Raw genomic sequence first — 13,201 nt, 5'->3', positions numbered from 1 at the left:
ATGAAGCACAGTCTTGAATTGCACAGTGACGTGCTAACTCCACGAGAATTGAGCCTGATATCTGTAGTGTTTGACACAATAGTCCAACGATCAGGTGTCGTGCTGGGGAGTTTACCCGAGTGGTTTGCGATCTCCGCCGAGAAATGGGACAAAGCGCATGTATCCAAGATCCCGGAAGGGGAAGAGAAATGCCTAAGGACTGCGGCCGCGTGGATCGAGTTAAACCACCCAAACATTCGGAAGCTGTTTGGTGCGTGCCATGTAATCGTGGTTCATGAACGGAGTACTCCATATTCGGGCAAAATCTTTTCGTGGGGACGCATACTGGTTTTTGCTCATGAGCTGGAATAGTACCTACACGACCGTGGTCTTGTTCATACGGACCTCCCACTGGATGAATTTCACGGGTCGATGGTGTCTGAAACCCAAGGTGGAAAAGGCGTGTTGAGTGGACTGAAGCTGATACGGATTGAAGATTGCGGGGAGCAAGCTCTGTACGGTTTTGAGGAAGAAAATGCTGAAAGCCCCGGAGATATTTCCATCGAGTAGTTCTTTAACCCTCGGCGAAAACTACGACGAAAACCGCGAGCATTGAATCGCGCCACCGCGTCATTTCCCTCGGATATTTAGGCTTTTGGGCTCGTTTTCGTAATAAGTGACGAGCTGCAATACCGCCAGACTCTCACTACAGATATCAGAGCGTTCCGCAAGCACTACGCGAAATGCCTTCTACGCAGCCCAAGTTCGTAACAGACGATGAGTTCAAGCTATTGCTTGGAATGTACGCGGAGATCCCAACGAAAGAATTAAAATTGCGCATGCTGTTTACCAGATTCGGGTGCTGGCTCAAACCGAAACCTCTAACCTGCAACCCGATAACGAAGGCTCAATCGTCGAGTTTGAGGCCTAGAGATTTTAAGGAGAGCGACTTCCACACATGCTCGACGAAGCTGAGCGGCTATGCTCAAGCTTGAACGAGCTCGAAGCCATCAACCAGCCTGTTCTAGATCGTCTGCTGGAGATTTATTCTCAGTTCATCCGGCCTAAAGTGCGTCCAATACAGAAGCGCTTGGTTAACGACTTCAGCTTGATCCTGTCACGCTTTATTGGCTTCATGGACGATCGGTGCATTGTAAGCCAGACTGCCAGTATATGCGCGTCTCGGACTATCGCGGGCAACAACTACAGCATTCACCACGACATCGACAGGCTGCTTCTCGGCTCAACGTTAGATTAAAAAGCACCAGTGCACAATTCGCAGCCGAGGTGGGAATTAGGCCGTCGGCAGCAAAGTTTTTGTCAAGAAGTAGATTTGTGGTCCTCACTAAACCGCGATCAGTTGATCAACCTGTACTGTACGGTGCTTGCCATGAGGACCAAGCTTTTTTTGTGTGTAAGCACGCCGCTCATGTGACACTCATGCCTTATGTTCAGGGGAAACCTCGGCGCAAGGTTTGGGAGGGTATATACGAAGCTACTCTCGGTCTCAAGTACGTCAACGAGCGAGGAACTGTCCACGGTGACCTCGAGGTCCGGGGGTGTGAACACGGCGCCAAGTTATGACTTTGGACTGAGCTTTATCGCGCAGTATCCTGATACCGGAGCAGGTGTCAATGGAGCTCTTGGCGTTTACCATTGGAAGGCACCAGAATGTCTGGCTGGTTAGAAGCTGGTCATGGGTAAAATCAATGTTGGACAGCGCAGTGATATCCAATGTGATCGAGAAGAAACTCCCAACAACTAAGTATCAACTCAATAGAGCGATGCTCGTGTCAAGTATGCGCTGTTTCGACGCTGACCGCAGAACTAGCGTTAACGTTGTAGTTTACTGCGCTTTTAATCAGTGTTGAGGGCTCCATGCATGGCGGTGGGAGTATCTTACACGTTAAAACTGAAACTATGTAGGTGGATTGGAGCTGGAGCTGGGGAACATTCGAAGGATGTTCCGGTTTCCGGATAGAAGATAGGAGTTTCGAAACCACTAGGATATCTACGGAGCAGACGCCAAGGGGCGGTCGGCAGCGACTAGCCGCTTGCGCCTTCAGATAGCTCATTCTCGAATTCGCCCTCGATCGATAAAGCTTCCAGGTATATCGCTGTACTCTCGCCTCCACGCGCTATTTTTTTTCACGCGGCCATGTCGACTCTACCAGTTACTGCCGGAGCGGTCGCGTTCGTCGGCCCTTCATAAGTGCCAGCCCTTGAGTAATTATTGTACTGACGTCTTCATGTCGAACTCCGGGCTGCTCTCGGTAGCATCAGGGCCCGTGACCCGTACCAGCACTGAAGCACCTTGTACTTTGCTACCTTGTACTTTGCTACAAGGTGCTTCAGTGCTGGTACGGGTCACGGGCCCTGATGCTACCGAGAGCAGCCCGGAGTTCGACATGAAGACGTCAGTATTACGCCATCGCATCGTGGACGAAGCGGAGACAGAGCTATGGCCTGGATCGTACGTCGGTCATCCAATCGCATTTGTACAGCCATCGGGCGACTCTATCAACCAGTGGGCGAATGGTCTTGTGACCGGCTACAACATGGACAGTGGAGTGGCCAGCCTCCATATCCGGACCGAGAGCGACAGCCGCCAACTCAGACTGACCGGGCCGTCGACCGTCATCGCGGTTGATCGCCTCAACTATGCGCTCCGCACGGGAGCGACGGTGAATGTTATGGTACTTAACGCATTGAAGCTCGTGGACCGACAAAACGAGGTGATCGTCGCGTGTGGCAAGAGCAGATCAGGCCTCCCAGCAAGCGTCACGACAACAATCCTTAGTGTGCCTTTCACACCGGACGAGCGCGTCCCGTTAATTCGACCGGACACTCTGGAAGTAGTGCTCATCAGGCGTCAGCATATTGTGGACTGCGAGCTCAATGTTCGTGGAAACAACCCCTCGGAAGTTTTCAAGGATCCTGTAGTAGCCGACGTTCCTGACCCAAAAGCTCGCACTAACCCGAAGGCACGATTGACTAACGATGTGGATTTAACCTTTAGTGACTCAGACGACGAGGGTAAAACCGAGTCAGCACAGACGGAGCAGGCCGACATCGAGCTGGTGCGCTTAGACAACCGACCTCTACGCAAGCGAGCCAGGATCACCGAGCCAAATCACCCGGACCTGCTATTACCGGACAACATCGACGTCCCCGTTCTCGAGACCCGCCCCGATGCCCACAAGACCGCGTTTCGGCCGTCGGAAATTGAGCAGTATGTGCACAATGCAATCGTGCACCCATCGCTCATCGGTAAGAAAGCTCAAGCTGTGCTCGAATCCTCGAAGCAAGGACCGCGGACCAAGTTTCTCGGAACCCCGTCTGTATTACGTCTGTCGTACGACCTCAGTTTCGGCATCCGAGGGCTCTCTCTGATGCATTTCCGCCGATTCTTCCAAGAACTCGAGCAACAATCGGCCGTGGACTCGGTAAACATGACCAACTTTGGCAGGTCCAACGCACTCCAGCCCGCGACGCCACCGAAGAATATCGACGAGATAGTTGACGCATTCAAAACGCTGCTGTATTTTGCGGAAGGGTTCTACAACACCACGGTCTGCAACTTTATCAGGACCGGTGCCGACTGCATGGAGCAATACGCGCTCTTTACACGCCCCGACGCAGCTACCTGTAGCATGCTGGTCTTCTGGATCAACTCGAAGCTGGGAAAGTTTCGCAGTCAACTCATCACATCGGACCTCGCGACAGCTTCGCTCATCGGACGGGAGTTCACACGGAATGACGGTCATCTGATGGAGCTCTATCAAGCCCGGCACGACCGCCAAATGGCCTCGCTCGTGCCATGCAAATCTAGCCGAGCACCGGCCAGCAATAACTCGACTCAGCAACGGCAAGGGCGAAGTCAGAAAGTGTCAGCCGTCCCACGTGACCTGCTAGCACTATTGCCAAAACAAGGCAACAAGTCCATGTGCATGCGCTACCTGTCCAAGAAGGGGTGTACCGGTCCAGCGCTAGGGCAATGTTTCGACCTGAACAGGGCCCACTTCAAGCCTCTCGCTCTTCCCGCCGACGCGAAACAGTTTATCGACAAAAATTTCCTCGGCCTGGCTGCAGAGTTCCAGGACTTGTGACGCCAACAGCCAGTGACAGCACATGATAAGCCGGGAGTTCAGAATACTCGTAAGCCATCAACAGGATGGACCGGTAACTTCAGTTGAATATTCAGATTTCAGACAGAACCAGCGTGCTGCTCACTCAGTTTTCCATCAGACTCAACTAGGGCTGCATCGTGCAATGGCCGCTGCCCGACACCTCGAATATCGGAACTTTGCTGCTCGACACAGGGTTGAGCTCCCTGCGCAACAGCTAGTACAGGCCGGTCATCTTCACATAGAGCGCATCAAGGCTGACTCCGAGCTTGCCCGACGTTCAGGTCTCTCCCTGGATCAATTTGTACGGGTCTATCGCAATCAGACCTCGGACGACCCCAGGCCCACCAAGGATCTATTCAAGCTGCGCCTGCCAGCAGATCCCAGTCTACGAGATCTGAAGAGGCGATGGAATTCGGTCGGTCGTGATGGCGTCCAGCCAATGTGGAAAAACAGCAAGCCCCAGACACAGCAGACCCGACAATCAAACCACCAGTCCATGGCGAATCACCAGCAGGACGTGCTCCACCACATCATCAAAGGTCAACGCGACGGGCGATATCTGGTGGTCGAAGCAGACCTACTGGATCGCTGGACCAATATCTTCCTCAGTCCGATAGGAACGGTGGAGAAGTCGGGTGCGGCGAATCGAGTCATTAACGACTACTCTTTCCCGGACGGAGCCTCAGTGAATGAATTTACCGATCGGAGTAATTTTCCCGTGATCACTTACGACCCACCACGCGAGATCGCGCGACGCATATTCGAGCGCAGACGGCGGTTCCCTGGTCACCCAATTCTGATGATGCTCGGAGACGTATGGGGCGCATTTCGCCACATTCCAGTCCAGGCTGAGCATGTCCACATGTTCACCTTTCGGTTCGAGAACTACATCGTGGTGGATCTCTCGTGCGGCTTTGGATGGTGCGGGTCTCCGGCATTTTATTCTCTAGCTGGTTCTCTGATCAACAATCTGTATGAATCGCAGAAGCCATGCCTCGGACTCTCCCCGCTCGACCCCGGCGCATGTGAAGGAAACGTGTGGTGCGATGACCACACGTGCGTCGAGGTGAATATGGGAACGAGGTGTTTTGAAGCAAATTTGCGCTCCGAAAAGCGATGGCGACGGTTCTCGGCCCAACGGCGCTCAACGAAGAAAAATTTACGGCATGGTCAACTCACACGAAGGCCCTGGGCTTAATGTGGGATACACATGACGGCTCCGTATCTGTGCCCACAGAGAAAATCTCAGAAGCTCGAAGGCAAGTCATGAATATCCTCGAGGCCACGTGCGGCACGTTATCAGTCCTGAACAAGCTGCTGGGGAAGCTCCGATACGTGTCATCTTGTTTCCCGCCAGCACGAGCCTTTTATCAGAATATCCAAGTCTTCGCAGTAGGATTCAAGTCCCCGAGGATGCGGCGTGTAATGGGCCTACTTTGGCTCACTACTTTAGCTTACACGTGTGCGCGTGTATGTGAGGAAGCGTATCTTAGTTTAAATTAGAGTGAATTATACTCGGGCCTCCGAGTATAGATTAATCTAAATAAACGATCCAGATAATGTTTTTGGGTTAAAATGAGAACTGCTATTTTTGTTTTATGTTTCTGACTTCCTCAAAATGTAATATTCTAAGATAGGAATCTGCCAACGGCTGGTTGGCAGAATTCCAATGCTATGCATGTCGCTCATTGGCTAAGAGATGCTGCTCTCAGCCAATAGGAATCCTAAGTCTCTATGGACCACCCGAAATGTATGTAGTCTTTGGTGTATCTACACCAAGGTCGAGAAAGTCTTTCGAACCTCTAACAGACGTCGTATATGTTAGAGTTACAAGTGACTGTAGCCACTTGTGCGTGTAACCCTGTCACACGGCGTCAGATCCCTCCAGACGTGAGAGAAGATTTACGATGGTTTTCACTGGTTCTTACGATGGACACGAAGTTCAACTCCATTCCCGTCGAACATTTTGCCAGGCTGGAGCCTCCGTCCCGGCACGTCTGGATGGGTGCATCAGACACAGGTGTCTGTGTCCTAGAACCTCAGCTACGCCAGTTCATCCGCCTGAAATTCAGCGAGGCGGAAAAAGCGGTGTTCGCGACGTCAAAACAAGCAAACTCCATCAACGTACGGGAGCTAATGAGCGCGGTCCTGGCAATACTGCATTGGGGACCGGCATGGGCAGCGACTGGGCGAGATCGAACACACATCTGCATGTGGATCGACAACACCAGCGCGGTGGCATGGTTGGCAAAGCGATCGAGTCGTCATCCGACGGTTCGACTATACAATCGACTTATTTCGGTGTCAGAGTTCCGCTATTCCTTGACGTGCTCGGCAGCACACATCGCGGGGGAGGAGAACGTCATGGCCGACGCCGGATCCAGGGCATGGTGCGAGGATCATCCTTTGTATGCCGTGTGGACTAACTTATCCGATGCATGGACACAGGTTCAAACCGTTCCGCCATTCGACAATCTATCGAGTCTCTGGGCAACATTATCCGTGGACACGCTGTCGCTGGTTCAACCGCCGGAAAATACAACACGTACTGGCGGCAATGGTGTGATTTCTCCCATGGTCGCCGTGGATCTCGCAACCCGGAAGGTCCGCCAACAGAAAGCTAGGATGCTTCGCAGTTTACTGCTGGAAGTACGGATGGAACCGGAGGAAGCACGGCAACGCATTCGGCACGATCAAGCTTAAGCTCGCGAGCATCCGGTGGTTCCATCGTCGCTATATGGGAATCGACCTGACCACTTCACCCGACTTCACCATGCTGCTACAAGGAATCAAGCGCTTATCGCCTCCGGTTCACAAGCTCCAGCCAATTACCCCAGCGTTCCTGCGTCTCCTGTACCGTCGCCTCGACCTACAACAGCCGCACCAACAACTCCTATGGGGCAGCGTGCTAATTGGTTTCTTCTTCCTACTTCGGAGGTCGGAGTATCTGCGAATCGGACAGCAGCGGCATTTTTACTGCCTCAAGCATCAAGATGTCTTCTTCTCCGATGCCGAAGGAAGACCAGTCAGTGAATCCGGTCATCTGTCCCGTGCTCGCCCTCAAAGCGATCAACACGGCTCGACGAAGTACAGCTAGCGACAGCCCCTACCTGTGCGGCAATCTCAGTGCTACAGCAGTGACCAATGCCTTTAAGGCAACCGCGCGAAGCATCGGCGTCCCAGAAGCACACTCTCGACGCACTCCGTCCGCATCGGAGGTGCCACAGCACTGCTAAGCGGGCAGGCAAGCAATACGGCCATCAAGCTGCTCGGCCGATGGATCTCCAACTGCTTCGAGCAGTACCCGACACAAGCAGCAAGTTCGACAGTCAAACCCTCTCGGCAAATGGTGAGCACGCCCGCGATCAACCACCACGCGTAAGGGCCCGCGAGGCCGCTCACCACGCCCTCACTCGGCTGGTCGACGCCAATGAACAACATTGCCCCAAAACGACTGATAAGTATTCTTGGAAGCACGCCTAACTCGTACTACGTAGTATGTGGCAGCAAAATCGACATTGATTCGCTTAATATTGTTCGAGAGCTTGACTTGGTTCGCTCCCCACATCTTCATGTACTCTTCAGCATACTTGCGGATGTTCGTTTGCCCGAATTCCTGCAGCTTCGCCTCAATTTGAGGAGGAGCTACTCTTTCGGCAAGCCATTGGTTCATCTTGACGCCCATCGCAGCATCTTCCGCTGTCGCCGGTAAACTTGTTGCCTTCTTGGGATTCCTAGCCAGATACCTGGCGTAGTACCTCGCGAACCTCCGGAACTCTTTGTCCTTGAGACTTTTAACCTTGAGCTTCTTCATGGCCTTGGCGGGTCCAAAGCCGCAATTCAGCACGATTAACCACTTGGCCTTGGCTTTCATGGCCTTCGCTGCCGTCGATAAGACCTGGACCACGCCGATTTCCCTCTCCTCGTCACTCTCTACTTCATTGACGCCAGTGTGTTTGGTCGCCCACCTCCCGAAGGAGTCGCTTGGTCGGAGCGTCGTTTTGATCACCAGGAACTGCGTGAGCACCAACCGAGGCAGCTGCACTTTGTCCAGTGCAGGCGGCCGCTAGGAACACAAGGAGAACCACGAGCTTGAGGCTCATGTTTGGGCGCAGCACGGAACCGGGGGAGTAGGACACTTGAGTGCTGTGCCGGGGATCGAAGACTGAAGAAGGAGGCGATAAATTCGGCAAACGCGCGGTTGTAGGAATGCCTATCCGGAGATACCTATCCAAGAATGGCTACGTACACAGTCTTTCCGGGGGGGGGGGGGGTGAAAGAGGGCCAACGGAGGTGAGCGGTTGCGAGGAGCGTAGCCGCAGCAAACCCGCGCGGGTGCCTGCGAAGCAGGGCCGCGCGGTATTTGCGGAGGCGGGCCCAGCGATGAGCATTCCAGCGAGCCGAGCACTGTTCTCGCCAGGTGAGAGAATCTTTTTATCGCAGGAGCGCAGCGACTGCCTTTGCGGAGCGGAGCGGAGCAAAGTACCCCCGCTGGGTGTCATCCGTCCTGCACCAGATCGTCACGTTGTAGGGTGATGGGCTCCCAATACAAATTCTAAGCTTTATAATAATATTAGCCAAATCAGACTGTGTACGTACAGTAGCCTCTGTCATACCTATCCACTTCGTGGTGTTAGTAACACCGTGTTACTCAACATGCCATGATTTGCTTGGTTGGTTGGATATACTTCCTCTGGGTGGAAATAATTGCAATGACTTTTTTTGTCGGACGACAACTTTTTTTCTAGGTACGCAATTGGACCGCGGATTGTTGCATTTGACGCGCCATGAGCTGCAATTGGCTCTCCTTCTTTAATCACTCAAAAAACATGAAAAATGCCCGAGATACGATCAAAAGGGAGCGAACAGCTTGCGTCAATTTCGTACTTAAGACTTTCTTGTTGGTGCATAAGACCGGCTCGAGGCATCAGCAAATCCACGGACGGCATCTTAGTGCGAAAAGCTTAACATTCAAGCCTAACTAGGTATCATCTAACAGCTAAGAGCACCACGGCGGTTATTACAAGACTCAGCGCTTTCTTTCAAGGTGCTACATGCGTCTGTCACTAAGAAATTGCAAAGTTACCTTGGATCTCAATATGTGAATTTTGCTTTTTCTCGTGTACATGTGCACTCTTTTTACCAGGATTGTACTGTTTTTACCACATTTGCAATTATTTCCGCCCGGAGGAAGTAGTAAAGTTATAGCGTACATGTACATCGCATTACTAGAACATTTTTTAAACTTAAAAGTAAGAACAGTAGCCTTCCTGATGAAATACATGTCCAGTATGCGACCTTGCTCGTTGTGCTGTAGCGATGAGACCCAGACTCAATGCATGTTGTTTTACAAGGAGTACATGTATGGCAATTATAAGTGCAAACCTGTAACTTCGATGCGCGTTACTTAGTACACCACAGATGTTTTGTTTGAGCTTGCCATTCCTACTGCAAAAATTCAAACGCCGCAACATCACGATGGACATGAGCCACTGTGGATCAATGCCAGCGTTGGCACGTACAAGTTCTCAACTGTATCTGTACACTGTATTGTACTGTATGGCCATGGAAGTTGGCTGGTATGTGTATTGATTCCAAATATCGCCAGACAATATTTAAAATATAGTATATATACAATGTTTCAAGGCTCGCGGCTGCAGCCGCACAGCATTCAATAGTAACTATTTAACCCGCATGCATGGATTGTCTCGAAATAAATCGCTCCACTACTTTCGCCCATTCGGGAGATACTTTAAGCAAAACTCCTGATATTCCACGGCGGGACTTTTGCAAAAAGGGCTGCGTTCCTCTTCATCAATTCAATAATTTTCCGTGGTGAAAAACTACTCTGTTGAGTTTTTTCTTTATGTTTTGCGGTTAGCGCCGATAGCACTTGGATCAAGAGTTTTCTCAGTTTCAGTTTTGTCTCGTTTCACGAGCAATGTTGCATAACTTTAGGCCACACTACTCGAGAAAAGATCGACAAAGTGGAAACACACGCATGATATTGTGTTGAAACTCGGAAGCGAACATGCTACTGGTATTAAATCTGCAGTTGATTTTCAGATTTTTACAACATTACTGGCTCATATTGCACTGTTTGAACGGATACAGTTCGTGTATATGCTGTTCTTGTGAGCTGCTGAAAAATGTATACTCACCTCGTGTTACGCCAAAGGGAAACATCTATCGCTGATGTGAGCACGATTTACTAAATCTGATTGTCTTACTACTGTATTGGTACGCAGCATTCTACAATTGCAAGATGTACTGATTCTTTTACACACTTACTACCGGTAGTAACTCTTACAAACAGAACTTGCTGGAGTTTTCACTCCCTGTTGGAATCCTCACCAAGTTTCGAACGCGCAGTATTTTCGTTTCTAGCTTATATTTCTAGATATTTCAGCCTGCTTCTTTCCCCACATTTTGACGTATTGCTTCAGGTACTTTTTGATGTCAGGCACTTGAGCTGCTTGCAGCCTCAATGCAACTTCCTGTGGATATAACGCCTTCGGGAGGCTAATGTACTTCTCCAGCGCAAGGGTGGCTCCCCCGGCCTCCATGTACTGGCCCATGTACTTGCTGATGTCCGGCACCTCCGCATTCTTCAATTTCAGGGCAAGCTGTTGGGGAAGGATCTTGTCGTCGAGCCAGGTGCGGACAGCGACGTTGGATCCTCCGGCCTCCATGTACTGCCCCATGTACTTCGAGACGTCCGGCACCTCGGCACTCTTCAGCTTCTGGGCCACCTCCATAGGGAGCAGCTTCTTGCTTACCCATTTCTGGAAGGCGTTCTTAGCTGCTCCCGCCTCCATGTATTTCCCCATGTACTTCGACACGTCCGAGATCTCCAAGTGCTTGAGCAGAATGTTGACTTGAGACGGAGGGCGCTTCTGCTGGACCCACTTGGAGAGCATGGGCAACGCAAGAGCGTCGTCCACGTCCTTGCGGTACAGCTGCAGGTACTTCTCCACGTTGGTCGAGCCAGCGTCCTTCAAGAGCTGCTTGACTTGGGACGGCCGCAGCGTCTGACCCAGCCACTCCGTCAGCTTCGGCAACAATACGACGTCTTCCGCCGTCGCAGGCAGGCCCGCGGACTTGTCCGGGTATTTGGCCAGGTACTTGGAATAGTACCTGACGAACTTGTTGAAGTTCTTGTCGTTGCGACTTGTGACCGAGAGCTTCTTGAGCGCCTTCTCTGGGCCAAACCCGCGCCAAAGCATGATGTCGTTCTTGGCCTTGGCCTTCATCGCGCTTGCTGCAAACTTGGCGGCTTGGCCGTAGCCCCTCTCTTCTTCATCGTCGAGCTTCGTTGCGGTCGTAGCAGCCAGTGAATCTGTGGACGTGGCCTCACCCCTAAGAAGTCGTTTAATCGGAGCGTCACTCCTCCCAGCAGAGACTGCACTAATTCCTAACGCTGCGTCAGGCGAGGTGAGCTTGGAATCCGCTTCGATCCGTCCAGCGAAGGCGATCACGAGGAGCACGAGCAGCACCAAGCAGTCTCGACGCATTCTCATCCGGTTCGAACCACTTGGCGAGAATCAACAACTGAGTGCGACGAACCGGATGTGGATGAATATAGTGGCCTTTCCGACTGATAAGTGAGCAGGATTGTTTCAGGCTGGTCATCATCTGAATTACAGCCTATCATATCGCCTGGAGTCGCTATTTCAGCCAATGACATCGGTTAGGGTTAGGTGAATGCATTCCTACACTTTCCGACAAATATTTGTCGGAAGGCTGGCCTAAATATGTATCTGCCTATACAAAAGTCAAGTATAGAAAATATTTTCGCCGTTCTGACAGCTAGGATGTGACTTAGAATAGGACGGATTGGAGTTTTGATTGGTGTTTATTGCAAGAAACGCGACCCAGCGACGGCCAGAGATCGCGACCCAGCGACGGCGAGCGCGGAGCGCGGTTCCTGCACAGTGCCGCCACCTCCGCGCACGCATCCGACGGACCCGGGGCATGACGTCTCGCGCGGCGCACCGGTCGGGGCTGGATGGAGCACGTCGAGCGTGTGCTACTGCAGGGCGCTGCCCATCGACCCGAAGACGGTGTGCGTGCTCACGATGGGCAGCGATGAGGTGGTGGTGGCGGTCTACGACGAGGTCGCCGGCCGGCGCACAACGTCCCGGGCTCCGTCTCCGTCGAGGGCTGCTACTTCCGAGACGTCGGCCAGCTCTACTGTTCGTGCGGCAGCACGTCGTGCACCATGCCCCCCAAGATCGTCAGCAAGATGACCCTCGTGACCGTGCATAAAATCGGCGGCGAGCCGACCAAGCCCAAGGACAAGAAGGTGGACGGGTGCACGTGGTCGCAGGGCTCCACGTCGGCAAGCTCAAAAGCGGGGCGTCGGTCTGTCAGGCTCATCCAGCGAGGAGTCCACCAGCGCAGGTGAAATGGGCGGACCCCTGCTGGGTCCTCCATGCGCGTCGCTGCCCCGGACGAGATGGAGGCCAAGGCCACCGCGGTCGTGAACGTGCCCCGCGAAGGCCAACGGCCCGTCATGACCTCGCTGGTGGGCCCGTTCGAGGCTGGTGAAGTCGAATGGACGAACAGGAGTAGCGTTAGACCACGCGTGCTGCAACAACCGGCAAGATTGCCGAGATAGCATCTTAGAAGGTGAACTGCAGTAATATATGTAGCTATCCTTGTACTCTTTGATATCTTCTATATTAGCCGCATGTGCTTCCATTCGACACCGTCACTTACTTTACCATCTTCACCGCAGTTGTATTTTGGAGAGAACCTAAATTTGGTCAATACTTTAAGTAAGAGTCCTATTTGTCGGAAAATGTAGGGATGTCGGAATCGTCGCGATATGGCGGGTTTTCACGCACATTTGCGAAGCGTGGGGATTACACACCGACTGCCGTTGCTCCAGTTTTTGTGAGGGCAGATGATTCTCCGGTTTGAAATCGTCACCTCGGAGCGACGGCACAGCGAGATTTGTACACAGGTCCAAGCGAATGCGATACATTACAGTGCGTGGATGTCTCCTCAAACGTTGAACAGCTCAGGTGTTTACAAAATGGTTGATGAACGGGTCGGTTACAGTACCTACAGTGCAGCTGGGTGCAGTA

At 52.3% G+C, this 13,201-nt stretch overlaps 6 protein-coding genes across 6 annotated transcripts; 5 read left to right on the top strand and 1 right to left on the bottom strand.

Annotated features, from left to right (window-relative positions):
- On the top strand, positions 1-1,563 carry PHYSODRAFT_476153 (hypothetical protein; the record flags this gene model as incomplete). Its single annotated transcript, XM_009518281.1, has 2 exons — positions 1-267; positions 1,399-1,563. 2 exons carry the CDS (start codon positions 1-3, stop codon positions 1,561-1,563), a joined length of 432 nt encoding a protein of 143 aa, XP_009516576.1.
- Positions 1,564-2,387: 824 nt separating this feature from the next.
- On the top strand, positions 2,388-2,822 carry PHYSODRAFT_471632 (hypothetical protein; the record flags this gene model as incomplete). Its single annotated transcript, XM_009518280.1, has 2 exons — positions 2,388-2,506; positions 2,597-2,822. Coding segments are annotated over 2 exons (345 nt in total), but the record flags the coding sequence as incomplete, so codon positions are not given.
- Positions 2,823-3,182: 360 nt separating this feature from the next.
- Positions 3,183-4,088, top strand: PHYSODRAFT_473348 (hypothetical protein; the record flags this gene model as incomplete). Its single annotated transcript, XM_009518279.1, has 2 exons — positions 3,183-3,573; positions 3,622-4,088. Coding segments are annotated over 2 exons (858 nt in total), but the record flags the coding sequence as incomplete, so codon positions are not given.
- Positions 4,089-4,368: 280 nt separating this feature from the next.
- PHYSODRAFT_416509 (hypothetical protein) lies at positions 4,369-6,608 on the top strand (the record flags this gene model as incomplete). Its single annotated transcript, XM_009518278.1, has 3 exons — positions 4,369-5,169; positions 5,295-5,531; positions 5,988-6,608. Coding segments are annotated over 3 exons (1,659 nt in total), but the record flags the coding sequence as incomplete, so codon positions are not given.
- A 3,884-nt stretch (positions 6,609-10,492) lies between these two features.
- Positions 10,493-11,335, bottom strand: PHYSODRAFT_471498 (hypothetical protein; the record flags this gene model as incomplete). The annotated part of the gene is made up of 2 exons (XM_009518277.1): positions 10,493-10,894; positions 11,015-11,335. The coding sequence occupies 2 exons, from the start codon at positions 11,333-11,335 to the stop codon at positions 10,493-10,495; spliced, it is 723 nt and encodes a 240-aa protein (XP_009516572.1).
- A 454-nt stretch (positions 11,336-11,789) lies between these two features.
- PHYSODRAFT_322833 (hypothetical protein) lies at positions 11,790-12,754 on the top strand (the record flags this gene model as incomplete). The annotated part of the gene is made up of 5 exons (XM_009518276.1): positions 11,790-11,798; positions 11,975-12,226; positions 12,271-12,477; positions 12,568-12,655; positions 12,738-12,754. The coding sequence occupies 5 exons, from the start codon at positions 11,790-11,792 to the stop codon at positions 12,752-12,754; spliced, it is 573 nt and encodes a 190-aa protein (XP_009516571.1).
- Between the last annotated feature and the right edge of the window lie 447 nt (positions 12,755-13,201).

This window comes from Phytophthora sojae (genome assembly GCF_000149755.1).
Source record: "Phytophthora sojae unplaced genomic scaffold PHYSOscaffold_1, whole genome shotgun sequence".
NCBI lineage: Eukaryota > Oomycota > Peronosporomycetes > Peronosporales > Peronosporaceae > Phytophthora > Phytophthora sojae.
Note: the sequence above shows the minus strand (reverse complement) of the source record. Positions and strands in the feature narration are given on the sequence as shown.